Source organism: Anticarsia gemmatalis, chromosome 26, assembly GCF_050436995.1.
Source record: "Anticarsia gemmatalis isolate Benzon Research Colony breed Stoneville strain chromosome 26, ilAntGemm2 primary, whole genome shotgun sequence".
Classification (NCBI taxonomy): domain Eukaryota; kingdom Metazoa; phylum Arthropoda; class Insecta; order Lepidoptera; family Erebidae; genus Anticarsia; species Anticarsia gemmatalis.
In genome coordinates, this window is record NC_134770.1 from 3987366 (window position 1) to 4013377 (window position 26012).

Sequence of the window (26012 nt, forward strand, 5' to 3'; positions counted from 1 at the left end):
GACCTAGTTAACGTGTTAAATAAATATGTGAACAGACTGAGATGAATATTAATGATTTTGATACTTTTAGACTAACATTCTGGCGTTTTATATGCCATGACTTTGATTTAGTTTTGTACATGAACATACTTTTCTTTTAACTCTATTTTATAAACAAGCAACAGTCAATCTATGAGGACTAATACTTCGAGGACATTTCCAAACATATAAACAACAGATACAAAATACCACACGAGCTTAAACTACTATACGTAGATCATACAAATATTTGTTTCATATGGAACTCGAACCCATGATTTTGTGTATTGAGCATCTTAAACACTACTCGACCAATGTCCTCATTCATCAATTAAGGCTTTCACAGACCGGATACGTCATTACCCGGTCTTTATGTGTTACAAGTATTACGCCAAAGATAATAATATCCTCCTGTTTTTGTAGGTCCTCCGAAAATAATGTCGAATCAAACACAATACGGTGTGGAAGGGGACAGTGTTAGGATAGAATGTGTTTCATTTTCCGTACCGAAGCCCGACTACATTGTGTGGACATTTGGAGGAAACGAGATCAATTCCTTTCATAATCAGGTAATTTGGCTTTTGCTTTTATGCGTGGAGAACTTGATTTATTATTGTAGTCGCATGTGATGTTGAAATGTTTAATATAATAAAGATGTTATTAGAGAAAACGTTAAATTGTAAAAAAATATCGCTTCTTTTCTCATCATAAATGGCAGCCCAGTAGAGAGACATGTTCTTTAATAACTTACTTGAATTATTCAAAGTCCTTTGCTACACTATATTAGATAGATTGCTCTTTGAACATAATAAATGTAAAATGTACACAATTTCCGCTTTGTAAGATCCCGGAAACTGGTTCGAGGAAAAAATGTCGCTCCAATATATAGTTCCATTCTTACATATTTTTTACAAAACCAAAAAAAGGAAGCGAATCTTTCCTCGTCGCTTATTTAAACAGGGGCTTCCGAAGAAAAGTTAAGCCAACGTTTCTCAAACAGCGAATTTAAACGCAGCAAAAAAAATGTATGCACAACACTCGAGATAAAAGAACTCTTTGTTTTACTAAAATATATTCAGTAGAACGAAAATTTTAAAATTCTGTTTTACTTAGAGATACAGAATATGTTTTCTCCCTTATCTTTGGCAAGTTTTGGAGAAACTTTAAGTTTGCAACTTGCTGTCCCCGCTTTAGTTTTTATCGGTACATGAAGACTGTTCTTTCAGGAATATGCATTTTTGGAAGAAACTCTTACTGACAGAATGACAAAGTCTACTTTGGTTATTCGAGCGAGCGAAGCAAGACATTTTGGCAGATACAACTGTACTGTTGTTAATTTCTATGGAATGGATAGCATTGAGATCAGCTTAATTCCCGATCGTAAGTAATACTTAACTTTACCATTTCCTTTTATCTGGTCGATTGATAAGTCATTCAGATATTCAATTATGAAAAGGCCCAAGTTTTTAAACTTGCAGTGCATCATATTTAACTAAATAAAATGCCTATTGTCTGAGATACATTTATCGGTAGTTTATCTATTCAAACTGTAATTTTTATATGAGTTTAAACGCTATTGAATAGATAAAATACCGCTATACGTACCCGAAACCGGGGGTTCTGTTTTATAAATTGATATTTTCTACTGTGCTACATTTAATTTTCTTTTACATTAAAATTTCCCTTTCAGAATCTTTCCCCCTAGTACTAATAATTTCTGGAGCATCATGTGTCGCCATCTTTGTCTTAGTCATCATGTTATTCGTCATGCTCTGTCACCGAAAGACCAAAAAGACCGACGTCAAAAAGCCCGACATCACAGACCTGGGCAAGACTTGTGTTGATCAGTACAAGGATTGTGATAGGAGCTCTAATATCAGTGATCTAAAGTTGGAACTGAGGCAGGTTGAAGGCAGCTGTGATATGGTAAGTGCCGACTATCATTTTAAATCAAACTCCACGTGACATCATTAAAAAAAATCATTGATAATAAAATAAATCTCACCCAATTTGCCTACTTCTGAAATCATTATAGAGATATTATGATCATAGCCGCATTAAATAGCAACCGATCTACTGTTGCAGTTAAATCTGGTTTTATGTTCCCTTATCAATCATTTTTACAAGCTATAAAGTTCCTTGTACACAAAAACTAAATAAATAATACCTAGACTAACTAGCTAAAACCCTGAATACTATTTAAACTTTTAAAATAACCTGAACACTACTTAATTTTTTTATATACAAATAAACTTAAAAAACCTAATGACAATACTTCGCATTTATTCTACAGCAATTTATGTTTCATTTTAACAGGATAATTCAAATGCTGGGTCCGAGACAGACTTACATCCAACTCTTCACCTGACCTCAAACCTTGGTCTACCATTGGCTGGGCCAGTTCCAGTCCCAGAGTCAGGCTATGATAATGAGCTCATGAAGCAGTACCAGAGATATAGTGGAGACTTTAATCAGCCACTCAATAATTTGAATTTTAAGGTATGTAACTGGCAAAACTTTTAAGCCAATAGATTAAACTAAAATTCCCTTATTTTTATTACAATATACAATAAAACGCTGTAATTTGGTATTTTTACATCGATTTTTGCTTGATGGCTTGGCGAAACTTGTTCTAATGTCGTGCGAACTCACTCAATTCCACCAGCGCAATTTGCGCCAAAGCCTCCAGCCAAAATTGAGGAAAATATCCTTGATCGCAAATATTCCTTGTGTGTAGTTGTTATATAACCAGCATTACATCACATATTTCCAACTTTATTACCATATTTCAAAACGAAGTAAATTTATTTCCTCGTATTATAAAAACACACGAAGGTAATTCGAAACCAGATTCCATATTTTTTTCTAATCTCGACGAGCAAACAAATAACTCGTGGAATTTTCTTCCGAGGGAGCCAATTTCATAAATGTGAAACCATATAAAATATTTCACAGGAAGATATAATTTAATACGTGGGTAGAATTTCAGTTACCCGAAGCATAACAATGCTGAATTATGTGAAAATAATAATAAAATAAGTTTATTAGGTACGTATTTTGTAATCATCCGTATTCTGTTATCGTAAATATGTGGATGTGATTCGAATAGAGGCTTCTTCGGAACCAATTTTATTTTACTGAGAATTTTCAAATGGTTATTATTGGTATGTAAATAGAGCAAACAAATAAGAATATCGAGATAATTTACACTACTGTTAGCCAAGATGGAAAAAATATTTGATCTTACGTAAAAATGCGAATTAAAAAATGATCCCGTCTAAAATAAATTTTCGCAAAAAGCCATTCCTCACTAGTAAGTTTGTACTTGCCGAAACACCTTTAAAAAACGCTTACTTTTTTCAATCGATCATCCGAAGATCCAGCAAATCAGTTAATATAATTGAATATCATCAGTTCCGCAACAGTATTTATCAACAAAATAATTTTCCTACCAGCATCACGGCCAAAGCAACGGCTACGTGCCCTACGTGGACTACTCCCGGGACTACGCACCTCCAGTTCCTTCTGACTCCCTCTCAGGATCCTTGTCAAGAAGCACTGACGGGTCAACGTACCCGAGTCACTGTGGGTCTTTGCATCGTCAGACTAGCTGTGGAAGACTGGGTGGCATCGTTGGACCTGATGGTAAGTTGTTTTGGTTATGTAAATTTGATAGACGTGATTGGAAATTGTTGCGTTTCTTACTGTAATTAAAGATAGCTTTTTGTGACAAATTAGCAAGTTTTGGGCTATTTTGATGGTACCTAGAGATGTGTATTTCAGCCATGTGCATACGTTTGTAACATAATTATGTATATCACAAACTATAATTAATGTGGCAGTAGATTTTATATTAAAAATACACATCGTTTTTGTCTTTTCGTAAATCTTTAATTTGACACTTTTGCTTCAGGCCGTTCAAACTAACCAACCTTTTTCTAAACTTTAAAACTATACATGTGAGTACAAACGACTTTAATCATTCAACATTCAATCATAGTTTTCTAAATTGTAATGCAATTTTTGTATCAAAATGTCAGAGTACCATAGCACTATCTCGTATTTTCCCCTCACAAAACATTCGTTAACAAAAAATGTTCTGTTACAAAGAACGACGGCTGGCTATCAAAACAGTTTCACGTTTCAGTTTCCATTGGCTTCTAGCTTTCAATTTTTTAGCCGGATAGCCTAAGCATACAAGTTTAGTTTTCCTAGAAATACATCAGCGTTCACCCTTTTAAGAATATTGGAAAACGAGTGCCCTTTGACCGTTTTCCAAATCAATAGACATATGTCGTAAACAAAAGATTCTTTTTTACCTTTTTTAAACGTTAATATCATGTGTCGGTTCGAGCTGTCAATCAGTCATTTATCAATCCAACCTAATCTCTCCGAATTAGTTACAGTCAATCTGGGTAACTTTGAATCATTTATGTAACATTGACAGTGGGAGTATGAACTAGTTTCGATTATTTTTTTATATAAAACCAACACAATTGATAAAAGTTTGCAAAACTAAAATAAACTTTTATCAATTGTGTTAGTTTAAAAAATTACATTAGTAACTTTTGGTCACTGCCTACCTTTACGGGGACAAAGCGTGGTTTAAATAATGTATTTTGTTACCAATTTTATCAAATATAAAAAGAAAAATCATACTCTCATTTCAATTTGCGTCAACTAATTGCTGCAATCAAAAGTGAATTTTAAATCCTTGCATCTTCGACTTAAACTTACAAGTAGTGACGTATGAAGTTTATAGTCTCGGGTCTTGCAGCACAAGTTTTGTGGCTTACATCTCGACGCATCCATCCGTGCATCTTAACGTACGAAGACGGTTCCGCTTCGTTACCAACTTGTTATGAAGTGGCAATCTTGATTATAGCTGAATAGGTAATCTGGGAATATGTGCGAACATCTGTGGGATTGTTAATTATTCGTTCGTTATGATGACGTCCATTTTTCTTGTGCAATTTAATGTTAATCGTTAAAATCGTTTGATGAACACCTCTTTAACCCCCGGTTTCTGAGTACATTTAGCGGTAGTTTATCTATTCGATAGCGGTTTTTTATATGATTTTTAACGCTATTGAATAGATAAACTGCCGTTAAATTTACCTTAGAAACCGGAGTAAAGTAATATACAGTGATCTAAAAGGTAACGATCTAAAAGTTAACCAATACTTGTACTGGTACTTATGAAGATAAGATAAAAAATTTTGAACCATTTTATAAGAGGAACACTGAGACTTAGGAAAATAATTTATTAATAACCACTTAGTATTTAAGTGTTAAGTTCCTAAAAATAACTGCAACTAGCATTGCCTCATGTAAAGAAACAAATTAAGTTGTTACAAAATCGACATATAGTCACAATTACTTAATACGTAAATCATAAAACCATTTTCTTTATTACATTATTTAATTTTATTTGGCATATTTTTAGCAACAATCTTATGCATTTGTCTTTTGTTAAATATTTCAATCAATGTAGCAAATTATTGTGCTTTTGAATAAGCGTTAATGTTGTCAATGAATAGGTCTAAAAAGCGATCCACGGTTGGCGACTGGAATAGTTTTATCACTTCTTTTGTATTCTCGTTGAAAAATCTGTGTACTAGTTCACCTGAAAAAAAGTAATTTATATTTGTAAGTATTTTAACTCGACTCAAGGCCTAACCACTCTGTCGTTAGTGAGGAGTACTTTGCCCAGTGAATCCTTTAACTCCTTAGTGGACCATTGAGAGGTTAAGAAAAACTATTTTAACGATAAAAGCAAAGGGAGATTTGAAAAGTTATTATTCCTATTTTCTTGAAAATACAATAAGTTAAGCTACTGATGATTCTAATTGAAATCACATAGATAATAAAGCCTACACTATAACCGAAATATTAAAAAGTTTTTTGGTAGAATTTTTGGATACAAAAATATTGGTTGCTCAAAATAGTCAAATTTTAGATCCAGATAAGAATTTTTAAGGAATCTCAGAGATTGTTTACTAGTTGGTATACAATAAACAAGCCTGTAAAGAAATTACAGTACATAGTAATAAAAACTTACTTCTGGCTTTATCTCCATTAAACAGACTATCAAATTCAAAACTCATTTTTCCTCTAGGAGTCGACTCGTATTTATAGTTTTGTACAACTGGATAAGATTTCTGGTCTTTACCCACTACCTTCTCATACTTTCCATCAAACATAATTAAGTAGTCCTCTGAAAAATAAGTATTGTTAATAATGGTTAAAAATAAAAGTTGCTTTGCAAATAAATATTTTGATAATTATATCAACTGTAAGATACATTTTATTAAAGTAAATACATAAAAACAAGTAGTTTTATTATACGGGCCAGAAAATCGGAACCAATAAATCAGCATAATAAAAAAATAAACACATCAACAATTATACCATTAAAATGACTGAACATTAATGAGCCTTATTTTATGAACATAATTGTAATTTTTTTGTCTCAATATGTAACGGAAAATTCCAAAATGAATTTTATAAATTTAGCCTTTTAGTTCTACGATACACGTTATGTTCTGCCTATAGCTACTGCTACTTCTTTAAAGTTTTATATTGGATTAGATAAACAACAATTACATATTTATATCTTTTTTTATAAACAAAATAAATATACTTGCCTATGCTAATCTTCATACCGCCATCTCCTTCAATGAGCAGAGCGTTCACATTGCCGTGAGAGTTGTACTGTGATTTAAGAATAATGTGTGGACACTGAATGTGGAACTGGAAGGTGGAACTGGACCTGGAAGCGTTTTAACAACTTTATTTTAAACAAATTCATATAAAACCACGAGAGTAATACTAAAAGTTGCACGCAGAGTATGAACTGCAACCATATTTCGCCGATTACAATTTTAGTCCTATCCATAAAATAGTTAAGAATGTTACCGAACTCCAAGTTGTTAAAAATATTCCTTACAAAGTTCAAAAAAAATTAACGATACAATACTCTAGAGCATACTTTTCCTCCGAATTATCAGTTGCATAGTCGCGCTCCATTGAAAACGCATCTTGTAAAAATATCGCAACTTCAAACCCGTACTACCATTAAAAAAATATGTATCCAAAACATATCTAATGAGTAATATTTCATAAACATACTTACGCATCGCATTCTGTATGTATTACTTCACAATCTTTCATTCCAATTAATTCTGCATCAGTTACAGTATACTTAAATGTTGGTAGTTCTCCTTCAATTAAATCCTTTTGTAGTGGATCGGATGTTTCAGCGATGGTCTTGAAATCTAGGTTTGCAAATTCACATACATCTTCGCCTGAAATATAATAAATAGTTTTATCAAAGTATATATATATATATTCGCTTAGCCTTTGTTCCAAACTATGTTGGAGTCGGCTTCCAGTCTCACCGGATGCAGCTGGATACCAGTGTTTTACATGGAGCGACTGCCTATCTGACCTCCACAACCCAGTTACTTAGGTATTAACACGATACCCTTCGGTAAGACCGGTTGTCAGACTTTCAAGCTTCTGACTACTGTTAACGACTGTCAAAGATCTTCGAAAATGACAGCCGGGACCCACAATTTAACGTGCCTTCCGAAACACGGAGGAACTCGATATGTATAAGATGGTCACCCATCCACGGAACAACCTCGGCAAGCGTAGCTTAACCTCAGAGATCGATCCGTGCGGCTGTTTTTAACTAAGCTAACTTAAAGTAACTGAAGAAAATAAATGAATAATCTGTAAAAGCTGTGATGCCCTAAATTTGTACCGATTTCCAATTTTATTTGAAATTATGCGTAATTTTATTAAAGAAGTAAAGTTACGTGAATATACTAATCTAATTAGTAACCGGTGTTTATATTCTTTTCAAGATTACAACCGTTCCATCAAAATTAAATCATTTATAAATTTAGGTCAAAAACTTAACAATTATGAGTGCTATAAACACCGTTATTGATTTCAGCGATGTTATAACTAGCATGGATTTTAGCCAAAGATAGGTAACTGAAATAAATCGTAACGTAAATAATAAGACTAATGATTTCCACACATTTCTTGACGGTGAGATAGTCCATATAGACACCCATTCAAATAGCACCTGACAAATACATATATTGATGGATGCCCTTTGTGGACTAGGCTAGATGCTTTTTTGTCTAGGTGCTATTCGAACGGGTGCTCTAGATGGACTACCTCTTGACAACATGCAAAGTTCCCGCACTTGGTCAACGTGGTACACTCAAGGCCTAACCCCTCCTTTGTAAAGCGTGACCTGTCCATTGTCCAGCAGTGGGACATTAATGGGTTAAAAAAGTAAAATGATCACAGCTCCAGAGAAACGATTTTACGTACCATGGATTGTATGTATCCCGACAGCAACCACAAGGAAGAACCACCGCAAACTGATCATTTTGAAAGTTGACAAGGTACTAACGATTCAAAAATAAACTTCTTTATATATAAATTTGACTTAACTACATATAAACAAGTAAATGTGTAAAAAATATGAAGATTTTAAAACAATAGAACAACGCAGAATCATTTAATCTTTTCGTAAGTACTTTTAATAAATTATACATTCATAGTTTGTGTTCTTTGTATAATAATAAATTCAATTTACCTAAAGTCGTAGTACAGTGGTTAATTTGGAAACCACGCTGCTATACCTCTACAGAATTGCCTTGGGTTCGATTTCCACATGGACTAAACATTTAAACAGACATTATATTATATTATTCATAAAATCACCATTTATTCTCATGGGAGAAGACAAAGACCAAAGAACGCCACTTGCCACGATTTCTACTAACTTATTTTTCTTTATTCACATCCATACCATTTTGTCAAACTTTAAATAAATACTTATATAGTTTAGACGTACTTGTATTTGTGGCAGATCTAGTAGATCTATTTGGTCTATATATTAAGTAAGTCTTTGAGACAGCAATAATTTTAAGTGTATTTATTTTTAGAGTTCCGTACCCAAAGAGTAAAAACGGGACCCTATTACCGTGACTTCGCGGTCTTTCACCAGGCTGTATCTCATGAACCGTGATAGTTAGTCGATAGATACTTTTAAAGATGATGTATTCCCGTTGCTGCTATAACAACAATTTATTTAAAAAAAAAACAGAACAAAAACAATATTATTGGACAATTTATTCCGTTTTTATGAAAAATATACAAGGAACCCTTTGTGCGCGAGTCCAACTCGAATTTGTCGTTTTTTTAACATTAAATTATCATGTAGGAAAAACATATAAAATAAGCACCGGATATTTTGTGGGAATTTATTATTTGATTCTAAGATGTCGTAAATCATAGTTCTATTGTTTATGCAAGGATATGACGTTAATCTGCAGACTATTGTAGTCATTATTACATAATATTATTGTTTTGTATGCATTTTGAAGGAAACATCTAGAAAAATGTGGTTTTTGTACGCTTATGTCATTAAATTTAAATGCTACTGATTCAAAATGTAGATTAATTGTTATTTACATAGACAAACTAAATATACTCTCAATGATATATTTAGTTTCGCATTTCGTGAAGTATTTGTGAAAGATATGACATGACCATTCTATAATCAAGTTAAGTTTAATCAGTTTTTAAGCCGCGATAATTTAAAAACGAAGACAGATAAATATATTTTGGCTTTAAATAGAAGTATAATGTTTTTTGTGAGTATTGTTTCCTTAGCGTCACGCCCAATAAAATAAGTATGTTTTTTTATAGTTAGAATAAATCAACTATCATGATACCTTACGTTAATTTATACAAAAGGTATATTTTTTTATTTATAACTAAAGCTGGGTAGTTGAATATGTAACTAAAATATACGTGAGAGACCAGAAAAATCCCTTGAAGAATTCATATCCCATGCTTTTACTACAATTATTGAGAGCTTGGCAATTAGTAATTAAGATCTTTACATGATTGTTATAACTCTAAGATGGGTAGGCATTTGGTATGGGACGCAACTTGCGTCCATACCAATACTAATTGGCATACTGTAGTGCCATCGGTTCTTCCAAGCACGTCGATCTGTTACGGAGCTGCTGTTTCAGCCGCGGAGTCCCTCAGACGGCGCAAATATCGAGTTCTTGTCGGTGATACCATGTTCGTGCCATTTGGGGTTTACGTTTGGGAACCAAGTGTTCAATAAATCTTTTGAGAAACCTTACGGCGACTTATCAATGCTCTGCTGAATAATTTATAAAGACAGATACACGATTGATTATGACAATAATGATCATTTAAAAGTATCAAGTCAGTACATTGCTAATGTACGTCAATTTGATAGCTACTTTCCAGTACATTGCAGCATTGACATAACACGTTACTCACCATCATTTGAGAAAAGAAGCAACGTACACAATAGTGGCTATCAAACGATTGTCAACTAAAATACAAGATAAGTCCCCCGGTACTTACAAATAACGTCAAAATTTCGCTCTAGAAATATCTCCAGCAAAATCGAACGTTGCTCTCAAGTCTTAGCTAAACAATAGGAAAAGCTGTTTAAACAAGCAAGTTGGAAGAAAATCACGTTTCACACTAGACACATGCGTTAGTTGTAGTGCATGGACAGTTGATAAGACCATCACGTGATCTTGTTATGTACTTAAGGGCCTCTGCTTGCTAGAATGTAGGGGTAGTTTCGAGTTTACATGCCTTGTATATTGTTAGGTGTTGGTTTTATAACTGTATTTTATATAAGAGGAATATTAAACTTAAAGTTTTTTATTAACACTTAATGATTTTTCTTCTCTTTATAAGTTGTTTCATTTACAACAATATATATGCTATTATCAAATTTATTAGTCAGATAAAACCCCTATGTGTGTACGTTACGCGTATGTTATAATGTCTTCATACCTACCAAATTTCCTAATAAATAAGTTTGTAAAGTATTTTTTGCGTCGTCCTCACAAACTTTCGCATTTATCATATTAGTAGAATTTTGAGAATGCTTTTTACAAAGGATTATTATCGGTAACATAAGAGTTTTTAATAAATTAATAAAGAAAAATACGTAAGGTCAGTGAACTTCAAAATAAAAGTTTCAGCCACATGAAAAGTAATATTTATTGAGTAAAAACACGAGAAAATATTTCCAATATTTATGATAGTTCCGGGAAGATACCTCCAATAGGGATATTTTCCAGTTCTTCATTGAGTTTTCTCATGAAAAGGTCCATGTAGTTATTAAATACTGGCGGTCGTAGTGCCTTGTCCAAGTCTTTCCAATTTTTGTTAGCGAATTCGTGAAATTCAACCGCTGAAAATATATTTGAAATATAAAAATGGTGAATTACAATAAATGGTATTATTATTCATTTGACAAAACAAAATGTTTGTGGTTGTAGACAAGGTGGCCGTTTTTGGTGAGTTGGTCACTACGATTGAGCAACAGTTAAAGGATCGTATGTTCGATTCTCACAAGAAACAAATATTTGTAGTAACGGCGTGTTCGCCATCTTTTCACCACAAGTTCTTTTTCTTAGCGGGTATATGCCTATGTTTATTTGTAATTGTTACTTAAATTAAATTACAAGTATATAATCTGTAACTTACATTTCCCTTGTTCTTTGCCATCAAACAGATTTTTCAAGTCGTAACAAACGTTTCCTCTAGCTTCGATAACTAAGAAGTAACTTTTGATCCGAGCATATTCTTTGCCTCCGCATTCTACTCTTTCCAACTTGCCGTCAATTTTAAATACATAATCATCTGAAAAGTAAAAAGAAAATGTACTTAATAAAAAAAGCTGAAGAGCTGTTTTTTTTTTTAACAGGATTTATTTTTTTCGTATAATTTATGTGAAAATTATGACAAATATAACTCCCATACGTAATAACCAATCGCTCTAAAGTTGATTCACCCAAAAATCGTTTAGGGACTGATGAAACACTGAAGCAACCGTATCGTTGACAATATTATATTAAAACTAGCTAACCCGGCAGACGTTGTTCTGCCATATAAAAAAAAGTGTCACTTAGAGGTATGAAAATGGATGTTGGCCGATTCTCAGACCTACTCAATATGCTCACAAAATTTCATGAGAATCGGTCAAGCCGTTTCGAAGGAGTATGGCAACGAAAACTGTGACGCGAGAATTTTATATATTAGATACGAATACTTGCCCAGTGTAACTTTAGCAGTACCATCTCCTTCGACAAACATGTCTCCTATTATTCCTTGCAAGTGATAATCTGTATCCAGTACTATGTGGGGGCACTCCAAATAGTAATTAAACGTTGAAGATGATTCACATATGCTGAAAACAAAATGTGTTTAGCAGAACATGTGTTTTAACGAATTACGTTGCATTGTTACAACTAAAAACTATTTTCGAAATATATGTATATATTTTAATAGTCGAACTTGTGTGTAAGTCAATTTATTAATAGCTACTGGATGCCAGAAAGACTTAGAATTCCCAACCAACCGGAGTCACAGTCTAATTGTCACATATGTGTGTATTAGAAATAATTATCACATGCTCCAACGGTCAAGGAAAACATCGTGAGGAAACCTTGCATACCTAAAATTTGTTTAACACATTTATTGAGCACATGCAAAGTCCCCAACCCGCACTTGGCCAGCGTGGTGGACTCAAGGCCTCACCCCTCCCCCTCGTTTGGGAGGAGATCCTTGCCCAGCAGTGGGATATTAATGGGTTAAATTTATTAATTATTTATTTATTACGATAATCTAAATCCTAACTTTTTACAAATTTTTACACTCAGTGGGACAGAGAAAACACTTACTTCATATTCGTAATAACGCAGTCCTTCAATCCACATAAATGTGGATCATGCAACCTGTATCTAACATCAGGTAGATTGGCATCTATCTCTTCCAGTACCAAGGGATCTGAGGTTTCTACCACTTTTTTAATGCTTTGAAGAAATAATGATTGGGATGATATTGTTTTAAATGCTGAAAAAAAGAATATAGGTATGTTTAAAATAATTTTGCTGGGCAATTTAATAAATAGTTATACGTCAATCCGATAAAAAATGCCTATATTTATGTTCATTTTTAACTTACCCGAAACATAAGTAATCCAGGATCCAAATAACAGCAAAACTTTTAAACAGTCCATTTTAGTTTCCAATCCGTAGGACAATGACAAAAATTATGTTTTCAGGCATTTTTATAAAGCATTCGTAAAAAGTTTTCTTTTTTAAAGCAAAAAAACTGATTACGATCCTTTAAAAAGGTGTTTTTGGTTTTTACACCGTTTTGTGAAACCCAATGCATTAATTAGGCAGGCCATTGACATGAAATGGGTTATTCGTAAATTATTATTAATGCAGTTCTGTATTTTATTGTTTTTCGTTATAATTACATATTAGGTCGGGGAAAAAGTTTTTTCGCATTATAGTATGTATGAACTTAAAAATCTTTTCTCTACACAGAAAAGCTCGATGTTTGGGTACCTCACGAGCTCAGTGAAAGAAACCTAATGAACCGTGTACTCATTTGTGATTCTTGAAGCCAAAGAGACTTTATTACAAGTTCAAACATATTATAATGCGAAAAGACTTTTTTTCCGACCTAGTATATGTATTATATTTTGTTTTTACAAAACTACAACATTAAATTACATTTATTGACCGTTAAACATATTTTTTTATTTTTAATAAGACATTAAATATAGATTTTTACTAATACGATACAGTACTAGACTAGTGTATTTGAAAGTCCGTTCGCTTTTTTATATTAGAGACAAATTAAACTTCAGTATAATTGAAAAAATAACAATTTATTACTGAATTATAAAGCCATAAACAGACCTTCATAATAAAATCAAAAAATCTTATAGCACTTTAATAAAACAAAAGATAACTAATTTTTGTACTTATTATGAAGACCTTTTTTGCATACGTTTGTACATTTACATTTTAACCAGGGAACACTTCGTCGATGGGCACAATTTTAAGAAAATCATTTAGATTTTTTATAAACAAATCCATGACGGGGTTTATCACTGGCGGTCGAAGCTTCTCATCCACGACCTTCCAGTTATCGTTGATGTATTTGTGGAAAACAGCCGCTGAAAAAGGCAACAGTTTTTCTGTTATTCACTTTGTACTCTATTTTATTGTCTGGGAATCGACCTAAATCAGCATTTTTTTTATACCAAGAGATCCTTAATCAAAATATTCGTCGAAACATAGTAAAAAAAACACACTTGGTAGGTATTGTGCCATGTTAGGAAAAATAAATTATTTCAACGATAAATTGTTTTACGTCATGCCTCAGATATTGTTTTAGTGTGGTAATAACAAAAAATAAATAATTTCTCGGAACACTGATGATCAAAATTATGAACTATGTACACTTTTGCCAGCAGCAAACCTTGTATACACAACTGTACTAAGTAGTTGGACTATAGTATAATTACTTAAACAAAATACTCACATTTTTCTTTATTCCCATTGTAAAGATTTTCAAAATCAAACACTTCGCTTTCTCTTGGGTTAGCGTCTAGTAAGAAATATTTGATTTGAGCGTGATCTTTGCCATCTTTGCCTTTGATCTTCTCGAATTTTCCATCAAACATAAAAACGTAGTCTTCTGCGAAAATAAATATTTTGGTAAAATGTAAGTATATTATGATCTTTCTTCGAATAGTCGCCTCGATGGGTTTGTTACATCAGCCACTTGTGGACGCGTCAAAGGTACAGCATAGAAAAATCGGTGAACTGTTTTTTCTTTTTTTAAAAAGACTCCCGCATGAGGAATCTCTCTTGTGTCGCGAGGACTTTAACAAACATACAAACAAAGGACACAAAGCACGACCAGACCCGAAACAATGGTTTGTGGATCGCTTAAATAATTCTTCCGTGTGGGGATCGAACCCACGACTTCCCGACGCAATGGTATTGACGTGGCGACCTATACCTCTGCACTACGGAGGCTACGATAGTCACGACTATAATAAATTATTATAATGGATATTTCTAAGTTAAAGATAGAATTAAATACTTACTGCAATATACGTTTACTTCACCTTCTCCTTCTACAGGTATATCAGCAACTTTACCAAACAGCTCATAATCAGCATTGAGATGTATTGTAGGACATTCCAGATGATATTTGAACGTAAATTCTTTTCTATTTACTCTGAAAAATAATATATATTCAAATTACTTTTCTTATCCTCAAATGCAAATGATTTATTCTTACGTTCATATACATAATATCACGTGTTACTGCAAAACTGACAGATGTTACCTAAAATGTGTTTCAGAAAAATTCTTGCAATAATGATTTTTACCAAACAATATTGACTTCAAAGCTAAACGCCAATATAACCATATCGCCCATGCATTACTAAGTATTTCTAACGATATGACAAAAACTACTAGTCAGATTTGTATCAAATTTAGAGACTACATGGGAATAGAATAGAAGCTTTCAAGCAAAAAAAGGGATCATATAAAATGGCCCACTTGGTAGGAAGCTATGTGATATCTCCCCCTTCCTTGAAGTCGGTTAAATCGTCCTATTATGAATGCGACAGTTTGTGAGTATGTATATGTGGTTGTTACTCTTTCACGCAAATACTACAGAACTGATTACGATGAAATTTGGTATGCTACCTAAGCTGAAGACCTAGAATACTATATAGGATACTTTGTATCATCCAGGATACAAAGTCTGGATCCCGATCTCTCTCGAACTCCAGTTCGATCCAGACTTCGGGATCGGGATTAACAGGGGACGGGTTTTCACGCGGACTAAGTCACGGGTGGCTCCTAGTATAATAATAAAATTCAACTTACTCCAACTTTGCAATATTACATGTCTTCATGCCACGAAACTTGACATTTTGTAGTTTGTACTTTATATCGGGCAGGTTTCCGAGTATCACGTCTAACGTCAAAGGATCTGAACTCTGTACAGAACCTTCAATACCTCCAATAAATAGTGGATAGCTAAGGGATGCTCCTTGCTTTGCGCAGTCCGGGTCGTCTGGTATGCATTTTGCGTGCACTGTGAAGAAAAAAAATATTGTTTAGGTTTTTTACGAAGAATGTTGCAACAAAACAAACGGTTGAATTGAGAACCTCCTCTTCAGTTAAAAAGTGACACTGGGGAAGAAAATCAATTTGACTACATAGTTCATCGTTTGTAAAATGAATTGTAGATACTAGAAGAGCGCACGCATCTGTATTGTAGTAAAAAACTGGGCAAAGCCGATAAAATATGTATCCGGCATTGGAAAGAGTTCACTTTAACAAACAAACATGGTCTCAAGGTACGTACAAACCAAAAATATTGTTTATTTAAATTACAAAATATCGACACAAGCCAAAGACACAAAAACTATACGCTTCATTTTTGAAGTTCGATAAACAGAAAATAAATATTATTTATTTACTTACCTAGAGCTACGATCCAAACTAAGCTGAATATAAAAATGGTTAATCTCATGATTGTTTCAGAATGACTAACAATCTCTTGTACCACCTGATTTTATAGGTAATCTACAAGATATGTATGCAAAACAAAAAAAAACTGAAGGAAAACAAAGACGGGTGTATAAATGAAATTTAAAATATCATTGCTAATCTTAACAGAAAATCATTTAATACAAAATGTGTAAGCATGAATAATGAGAAGGTAAAACGTTCCTCAAAACTAGTCATTGTTCTCAAGCATCGATTGTAAAAAATATGAACTGGAAGCTAAAATAATTTTAATATAAACTTTATTGACTTAACTTAAAGTTAAGTAGTCGTTCTGGTAATTCTTGCTACTCGCGTGTGTGAATAAATGCCTATTATATTTGGTTTTCATCATCTGCCACGTGATTGCATCACGTGCTAAAATGTTAAAAGTTTTTGTTGGGATGCAATGTTCCCAACCCGTTCTTAGCCAGCGTAGTAGATTGTAGGCCTATCTTCATTCGTGATGTGTGAACTGTGAGTGGACAGAGCTGGATCTGATTTATTTGTTGTTTTGTTATTATTTATTTTCAAGGGCAAGACCTATTTTGTCAATTTTTTGTATTGTTCGTACTTAAACTATAGAGTGAATGTTAAATTTAACTGCGTGCCTGCTACCCTAAGTCCATAGTGCATTATTACATCAACGTACATAATGTGCATTATTTCAAAAAATAAACTAGATGTATGAAAATCCTTGATTGCTAATATATTAACTACTGGCATGGTTGTTATATTAGGTAATAAAGTACATATATTGATTTATGAAATCCAGTCGCCAAACGATCAAAGTTTTACAGATACATTATAATGAGGCAGAGTGCCTTCACACCAGAAAATTACAATAATCCTATAACGTAACTTAATTTCCTCTCTTTGATATTTCACTTTAAGATAATTAATAGAAACTAGTATATCTAAATTTGTTTCTTTCAAGAGCTTTAAACTATCGCCCGAGTAAAGCCGAATGCAATACCTAGAAAAGTTTAGTATTAAAGCCTATGTGAATTCGAAAAATATTTTAAAACTTGGTAGGTACAGTCAAAATAATGAAAATATGTCTTCGGCCGTGTATGATACCAGAGTTTGGTAACCAGTATCATACGAAGAAAAAATGATCGTTGTAGGATACTGGTATCCAAGTAATAGGGATTTTTCGTTTTATGTAACCGAGTATCAGCTCAGGAAAATATCAAATAATTACAAGTGAATTCTTAACATCTCCTCGTATGCAACTGATGATGTCATGTGCATTGATATATTTCCGCGTTGCATGTAGTCCAAAATGAGTAAAGAAATTGAATTTATCACTATGAAGAGAGGAGGAAGAGCACTATTGAGTGATGGTCGCAAGTACCGCAGGAAAAAACCTTACTCAAACGAATCTACCTTTTGGCTTTGCCACAATATTAATTATAGATGTACAGTGAGTGTTACTCTAAATGTTAAAAGTGAAGTCGTAAGAATTAAAACTCATGAACTATTTCCTTGTTTCCTCGTATGTTTTCAATAAAGCGAGGTTTTACAATAATGGTCGGTACAGAATGCGATCCGATGGCTTTTACGCGGATGAAAGAGGACAATAATATAACCAGAAGTGGATAATGACATAACCAGTTAGGGTTCTCATCTCAGTATTGAGGGAAACTACCCTTTTGCTTATCACAGTTTTGCCGAGTTGGTTTCATAGGCAGAATGTTTTATTACTTACTGTATACTGGTTACCAAACATAATAAAGGGTATCAGAAAAATAATAAATCCTATTACTTGGATACCAGTATCCTACAACGATCATTTTTTCTTCGTATGATACTGAACTCTGGTATCATACACGGCCGAAGCCGAAAATATACAATAAAACAACTGGTAATCTTTTTTGATGGCTCAAATTTTCACACCTCGCCAATTTTATGTTTTTATTAATTACTTTGCGTACGTAAATAATTAACTTGTTTATGTGTTTTTGCAACGTCACTATGAAATATAAAAAAAATTAACGCGGTTTGTACACATAGTATATAAATACTAACTACAACTGGCGCAATAACCGTTGAGCCGCGTGTGGTGGGTTCGAATCCCACCTGGGACAATTTTGTGATGAGCACGAGTATCTGTTCTGAGCCTGGTTGTCAATTTATCTTTAAAAGTATGTATTCAGAAGTATATTTAGTATGTTTATTATCAGTTATTTGGCTACCATAGTACAAGCTCTGTTTAGTTAGGAATCGAATTACCAAGCGTGAGTTCTCCAATAATATTTATTATTTATGAAATTAATAAACTCACCTTGAACGTTGCTAGGGTTTATGTAAAAGACTGCTATTTTTTTTATATTAATATTTTCTTCGGGGTTTTTTAAAGAATTGCTTAATTTTCTGTAAGACTATTTTCTACTGATCTATCATGTAATCGCACCAGTAAAATATATGATAAGCATAGTAGGTATATCATGTAAGTGCAAATAAATTTATTGGTTATGTAAAAATAAAATTATTTGACAAAATATGTACAAATATGCTTTATTGTCTTCATCGCAGTTACTATTTTCTTTTTTACTCTATCGAGGTATATGTATATTTTTAATTTCACATTCCTTTTCAATTTATTTAAGATGGCATAATTATTTACATTTTCTTTTCGTAAAAATACCCAATTACAGATTTTTTTAATCATTTATTCAAACACATTCAAACATTTCACATCACATAATAAAATCCAATTTCTACTTAAACTACAAAATATAATCACAAAACCATTTTAATACATCATTCACATAAAACTTTGTTAGGAGCTTCACATTTATTCTTTAGTTCGTTAAGTTTTAAGCCAATCCGGGGAATATTTCTTCAACAGGTACGACTTTGAGAAAATCGTTAAGATTATTAATGAAAAGATCCATGAAAGGGTTTAAAACAGGTGCCCGGAGTTCCTTGTCCATTACTTTCCATTGCGTATTGATGAAATTGTGGACTGCATCGGCTGAAAATGTGAAAAAAAAAACATCTTAAACAAACTATCAATTCCATTATTATTAATATAGATTTTTAAGTGAAGGCTAAGTTTCTAAAGCTTCTGTTACCCGTGTTTTGTAGATTCAAGGCCAGAAACACCTTTTTCTCATTACAAGTGTATTTTTTTTTTATTTGAGTCGTAAAAATAATTGTATTTTGTATTATTTAAAAATCAGTTACTGAAAATATGAACAGCGCCATCTAGTAGCGCACACTTGTACTAATATAATAAATCGAAAAGTTATCACGACAAGAATTCTTAAGGCTTTTGCGCATATAAAGAATTAGATTTCACTGCTATAGCAATCGCTAAGTAATCGTTAGATAGATTTTTCATAACACCGAAAACACGAGTTATTTTTTACGAGGACGCTTATTTAGTGAGTTATGGTAAACACATAATGACTACATAAGATTGTTTAGTTTTCAATCGATGTCAAAAAGTACAATAGGTATAAAACTTACATTTTTCTTTATCACCGTAAAACAAGTTCTGAAAATCGAACTCCACGTGGCCCCGCGGTAAAGCATCCAAAAAGTAATTCTTGATTTGGGCATGTTCTCTACCATCATCGCCTTTGACTTTTATAAATTTCCCGTCAAACATCAAAACATAGTCATCTGCAAGTAGAGAAACATTCAGATTAAAAAAAAATACACTATCACTAAAAGACATGAAATCACTTCAAGCAACTTGTGCGCCGAAAATTGAAATAGCATCTTTATTTGTAGTTCAAAATAACTCTATCTATTTAAGAATTAAAAAATATTTTTGCCATCTTAAATATCTCCGAACCGCATTTGGTCTGGTGGACTCAAGGCCTAACCCTCCCTCGTTTGGGAGGAAACCCTTGACCAGCAGTGGGACAGTAATGGGCTGTATAAAGAAATAAAAATGGGATTCTTATTAATCTTGACCACAGGCAATGTTGTATCAACTACACTTTAACGTCACGCACACGAATTTGCAGACAGTGACGTCATTTCTTCATTGATTCAACACATGCGTATTTACTATATTATTATGGTTACCCGCATGCATTTGGTCTACATCAACTTCCAAAATAGATAGGTTATTTTTAAGGTACACAAAGATCGACTACAATTAATTATCTGTCACGATAGTTCTCCCGATGACCAAACAGCATTTTGCCGGAGATAACATTATCAAGGATATTACCAGCTAAAACATGTAATTTGCCTTCTCCTTCAACATGCATATCAGCGATATTTCCGATCAATTCATAGTCGGTGTGTAGCTCAATCTTGGGACACTCCAGATGGTACTTGAAAGTCGATTCGGCTCTTCCGATTCTGAAAATAAAATAATAGTTAAATGTTAATTTGTTAAACAAACCATAGGAACAGTTTTGCCATGATTTGCTTGAAGGTGCTTTGGTTATTTTCAAACCTTAAAGTACCCAGGAGTTAAAATGCAGGGTTTATTATTTTCCCTCTACAAGTCAGGGTCCTACTTTCATAATGAGAGAAACACGGTGATTTGAAAGTTTGCATCACTTCAAGAACTGTTTTCAGGCATGCATCACCAACGATGTTTTTATTGAATCAAATGTTCATCTATTCAATGTTATATGATAATGATATGTTGCCTTAACTTTATATCAGGACAATGCTTAGATCACTCGGTAGCTACATCTGCTTTTATACACAACTCATACTCACTCAACTAAAATTAAGTTTTTAATGTTACTTACTCCAAAGTAGTGATAGTACAGGCTTTCAATCCAGTAAATTTTGCATTATCCATTTTGTATTTAATAGAAGGCAGGTTGCCTTGAATATGATCTAGGGACAATGGATCTGAAGTCCTGACTAACCCTTCAATTCCGTTGATAAATAAAGGATAACTATTTGATGCTCCAAGTTTTGCACATTCTGGATCCTCTGGTAGACATTTCGCGTTTGCTGGAATGTAAATAGTAATAATGATTAACAATCCGACAAATAGTCTTGATGTAGGACTTGGTATTGATTTAAAGTAAAAAAATGAAGTTACTTTTGATTGATTTATAAGTCAACCAAAATGGATTCGGTTTAAATAAATAATAAATTAAATCCATTAATGTCCCACTGCTGGGCAAGGGTCCCCTCCCGTAATGAGGGAGGGTATAGGCCTTGAGTCTTTACCAGTAGAATTATTCTATTTAAACTATGACATGAAATTATTTCACCAATCTTTAATTTGTTGGAAACCTATTATAGGTTAGGTAAAAGCTACTGTTAAACTCAAGTTTCAATTTAAACCACACTTCCTTATACTTCAGTTATTATCAACATGATAATAATGATAACCTCATCACGAGTTATTCCAAGAAAAATGTTCACAATGCAAAAATGAGTTTTCAATACAAAAAATCCGCTATTCACTTGCTTTTTAAGAGATAAAACTAAAAACTCAAAGATATACATCACTTACCTAAAGTTGCAAACATCCAAAACACGTTAAATATTAAAATACTTATACCAGCCATGTTTGCCGAGTAACCTGAGAGTAATAATAGAAAATATGTTTTCCTCACGAATTTATAGCGACGACATGTCAAGATGATGTCAAATAAATATAAATAAAATGAGTAGTTATCAAACCGCGTAATTGTCAAGGACAATTGTTTTGTTTCGCCGAAAAAAGTAAAAAGAAATACGCCGGTAGTGCTTGCTGTGTTTTTACAATTAAATCTCAGAAACATATTTAATCTATTACGAATAGCATATCCGATAGACATAGTAATGGGTAACATGACGACTAATCTGTTCAATTTCTCCCGCTGAGTTTCAGTTAAGGATCATTGCCTGGTCAAAAACCTATTACAACTAGCCATAATGAGATAATTCTATTTTTATTTTCTGCTACAAATCGTAGAACGTAATCGTCATATAGCATTTTAAATTATTGCTTTATTATTTTATTCCTTCTTAGTTCCTTTTTTATCTCTCGATCCCCTCTCTTCTGTTGGGCAATTCGCTGTATATCGAGTATCGAGAATTTGACATTTTAAATGTACTGCAATAATAGTTCTTCAGGAGCCCGTTAGAGGCGCTAATCTATTTTTCATACAAAATTTCGATAGTCGGTTGCCGATAGTAGCAATAAATCGGGAGATTTCATACCACTTAGATCCTTAGATGAGGATGGTTTCTTAAAATAGGCATCGTATTTTATTAGTTAATTATATCAACAACATAACAACTTTAATTGCATACTGGTCGCAATATTTTCTTTTTTTCTATTTCTTTTCTTTTTAAAAAGACAACTCCACACTAAGAATTGCTCTTGTGTCGCGGGGACTTTTACAAACATACAAACAACGGACACAAAGCACAACCAGACCCGAAACAATTATTTGTGGATCGCACAAATAATTGCTCCGTGTGGGAATCGAACCCACGATCTCCCGTTGCAGTGGTATCGGCGTGGCGACCGAAACCACTGCGCCACGGAGGCAGTCAAAAAATGTAACATTTACTAATACACTGATAACTTCAAAAAGTTGTAATAGCAAGCTTAAATATACGAAAAAAACACTGTATCAAGAACCCTAAAAAACAACAGTTTAGAGTAAAATTTATAACGTTATAATATTTAACAATTTGACATAAATCTTTCTATAATGATTATTTACATTCATGTTTGTATTCATTGTTCTAATAATATGTATTTTTTGTTCAAACTCTTATTTGCCTTGTGTTAACAAGGTTGAATTTAAGAAAATCTTTTGAAACATAAATTGCTGGTAAGTGGTTTAGCGTTTCCCAAAAATATCGTGGAGTTTAATAAAAAAACGACTATTTAAAAAAAATTTAAAACTCTAAGCTTTATAAAAATACCTATTTAACTAATGTCATATGCCATGTCAAAGGCCTTTCAGACGGCTTTAACAACTTTGACACTAGTTTGATTACTAACCATTATTTAGGCCGGGGAAAAAGTTCGCATTATATAGTAAGTATGAATTTGTAATAAAATCTCTTCTCTACACAAAAAAGCTCAATATTTAGGTACCTCACGAGCTCACTGAAAGAAACCTAATGAACCGTCTACTCATTTGTGATTCTTGAAGCCAAAGAGATTTTATTACAAATTCATACATTCTATAATGCGAAAAGACTTTTTCCCCGACCTAACATAAAAAAGGCTTCCATAGGTTCTACAAAAGCCAAATAAAAATAGACTTAGAGTTATTTTATTTTGATTTATTGCTCTAAAATGGCTAAAATAAATGGATTTGGATGGACATAAATTATATTATAGATGGCCATTTAATTATATTCAAAAAACTGTTTTATTCTCTCACGGAACTCTTTACTACGTTAGTAGGTAATACTTATTTAAATGAACTAAATTTTAGATTCCTCGTCAAATAGGTAGGCTATTTTGTTACTGGTGTTTGACGTCAAGAGCTATTTTGGTTAAAATCAAATTTGTGTATAATATAATGTGCTCTGTTTGCAATCATTTATATATTCATGATTTAGAAATATTATGCGTTTTTTTCACAATTTTCTCAATTTATGAAACTCATTTCAATTTTTTTAACTGTGGCAGACTCAACTATATTGATTTTCATATCGACTTAAATTTTTTCCCACTTTTAAATTAGGATCCTAATTTTACTTTATAAGACAATAGGTATTTCCATAGAAATATTTGTGATAATCAACTTTATTGGTTACTAAGCAACATCTAATATGTTGCTTAATAACCGTAGTTCCGAATCACATTCTTAATCAATATTTTTGTCAACAGTTATACCACTATCGAGTCCTGGCGTAGTCCTAACGGGTGAAGATGTGAGATATGCAGCCACATATGGAAACCCTTACTTAAGAGGCAGCGCTCCTGTTCGTAAGTTTCTAAACGTTACTTAAAATAAAAGCTCCAAAAAACATTTTAAATTTGAGAGATGAGTCTAAAGAAAGTCTAAAAGAAAAAAAGAGACTCTAATTAAGAGATAGTCTTTCGCAAAAAAAAAAGTTTGGTTTTTGTTTGTGTAGAACGTAATACGTCATAATAAAAATAATACATCTTACTATAAATAAAATTGAAAAGAGAGAAAAAAATGTATAACAAAGGTAACAATAAAATTTTTTTAGTCCCAAGTTAAGCCATGAATTGACAAAATCGTGGTAAAATATAACTTTGAGAAATAATATTCTAAACAATGAACTATGCAAAGTGGATACTTTGTTTAGTAAAACCATCATAATTGTTTTAACTCAAAACACTATTTTTAAAATAGATTCGATTTCAGAAAAAAACTTATTAACATACAATGAAACGTAAAAATAAATATATTTTTTTTAAATCTCATTAAGTTCACGTAATATTTTGATTTCTGAGTAAATGTTTTGTCAACAGCTTACGTGCCACAAATGAATTCTGCCAATCCTGTTGGCAAGCCAGCACCGCCGCCATACTACTCTGTTAGAAATGCCAATTTACATCCTCCAGGTAATAAATTAAATCTATTGACTTAGATATTTATTTACACTAACTAACCTACCGTAATTATATTTATGTCGCAAAGTTAAATTTATGCAGAAACTGCTTTAAAAATTCGACGTAGATTTCAATTACTTAAGGAAAAATATTGTTATTTTCAAGTTTTACATTTATTCGACGCGTTGTGTAAAAAAATACATTAGTTGATTCTAGATTTACAAAATAATCAGCTTAATTTTGACGTTTAATATTTAAATCTGTTTCTAAAATTTTATTCTCCGAATCAGTAATTACCTCATTGTACTTATTGTACATTTGGTTGTATTTTATTTAATAAATGTATGTTTCCATCAGTGCCATCTATTACTTCGCCATCATCATCGTCATCTTCGAGGCCTGTCACAAGTCCGATGGCATCTTCTTCGTCAACAAACAGCAGTGCACAGCCTCAAGTAAGTTCTATAGTACCTTTATTTACCTTGACAATTTTATTAGCAGGATGTTAAATATTATCTTGTTCAAAATTGTCATTAAGTTAAGACATTTGTTCAAAGGTTTTCGTTCCATATTTTATGATGTCAAAAATTTAATTCATTATTGATTCATTATTGTAATTCAAAAACTACTATAAATCTTTCATACACGATCTCGATCTGTAGGTAGTTCTTTCCTTGATTATTCTAGTATCTTGTGACGCAGTGTCACAGTACCGTGGTGCTATTTCCTTATTATTGTCTTCGTACACAGGTGCCTAAGCCGTCTCCTCAGTCTTCAGGTGCTCTATACATTCTCCCACCGTCCAGTCAAGGAAACTTGCAGTCCAATCAGATCACTACCAAAGGTAAGTGCGTTTTTCATAAAAATAGACTAAAAAGACAACTCCTTCATTAAAATCTTCTTACGAGACTTTTACGAACTTACAAACAATGAACACAAAATACAACCAGGCCCGAAACAATTTGTCGATCTCACAAATATTTGTTCCGTGTGGGAATCGAACCCACGACCTCTCGATGCACTGGTGGTGGCGTGTTGACCACCTTAACCAATAC

General features: G+C 32.8%; 5 protein-coding genes across 7 annotated transcripts in view; 1 reads left to right on the forward strand and 4 right to left on the reverse strand.

Moving 5' to 3' along the window:
• LOC142984235 (irregular chiasm C-roughest protein-like) overlaps positions 1-26012 on the forward strand; it is a 114746-nt gene that overhangs the window by 86282 nt on the left and 2452 nt on the right. Inside the window, exons 13-21 of the mRNA XM_076131699.1 lie at positions 442-587; positions 1245-1398; positions 1709-1944; positions 2335-2517; positions 3474-3663; positions 24265-24363; positions 24877-24969; positions 25315-25412; positions 25708-25801. Of these exons, the coding sequence (XP_075987814.1) occupies positions 442-587; positions 1245-1398; positions 1709-1944; positions 2335-2517; positions 3474-3663; positions 24265-24363; positions 24877-24969; positions 25315-25412; positions 25708-25801 (1293 nt within the window). The remainder of the gene's footprint in view (positions 1-441; positions 588-1244; positions 1399-1708; positions 1945-2334; positions 2518-3473; positions 3664-24264; positions 24364-24876; positions 24970-25314; positions 25413-25707; positions 25802-26012) is intronic.
• LOC142984201 (protein takeout-like) lies at positions 5268-8493 on the reverse strand. Its single transcript, XM_076131635.1, has 5 exons — positions 8371-8493; positions 7154-7325; positions 6666-6790; positions 6080-6235; positions 5268-5644 (listed from the first exon to the last, which is right to left on the reverse strand). The coding sequence occupies exons 1-5, from the start codon at positions 8426-8428 to the stop codon at positions 5517-5519; spliced, it is 639 nt and encodes a 212-aa protein (XP_075987750.1). The 5' UTR covers positions 8429-8493; the 3' UTR covers positions 5268-5516.
• LOC142984056 (uncharacterized) lies at positions 11092-13132 on the reverse strand. Its single transcript, XM_076131367.1, has 5 exons — positions 13078-13132; positions 12795-12966; positions 12168-12301; positions 11599-11754; positions 11092-11302 (listed from the first exon to the last, which is right to left on the reverse strand). Exons 1-5 carry the CDS (start codon positions 13130-13132, stop codon positions 11145-11147), a joined length of 675 nt encoding a protein of 224 aa, XP_075987482.1. The 3' UTR covers positions 11092-11144.
• LOC142984215 (circadian clock-controlled protein daywake-like) lies at positions 13778-16490 on the reverse strand. The gene is made up of 5 exons (XM_076131661.1): positions 16425-16490; positions 15822-16032; positions 15026-15159; positions 14455-14610; positions 13778-14086 (listed from the first exon to the last, which is right to left on the reverse strand). The coding sequence occupies exons 1-5, from the start codon at positions 16471-16473 to the stop codon at positions 13935-13937; spliced, it is 702 nt and encodes a 233-aa protein (XP_075987776.1). The 5' UTR covers positions 16474-16490; the 3' UTR covers positions 13778-13934.
• Positions 19267-26012, reverse strand: part of LOC142984236 (uncharacterized) — a 121210-nt gene continuing 114464 nt past the window's right edge. For 2 of the 3 annotated variants that reach the window (XM_076131702.1, XM_076131701.1), the window contains exons 2-5: positions 21215-21425; positions 20680-20813; positions 19965-20120; positions 19267-19467 (exon numbers count right to left, since the gene is read on the reverse strand). In XM_076131702.1, coding sequence (XP_075987817.1) covers positions 19310-19467; positions 19965-20120; positions 20680-20813; positions 21215-21425 — 659 coding nt within the window. In that variant the 3' untranslated portion in view covers positions 19267-19309. Of the gene's footprint in view, positions 19468-19964; positions 20121-20679; positions 20814-21214; positions 21426-21936; positions 22084-26012 lie in introns of those variants that run through there. The other variant, XM_076131700.1, reaches the window with a different exon arrangement.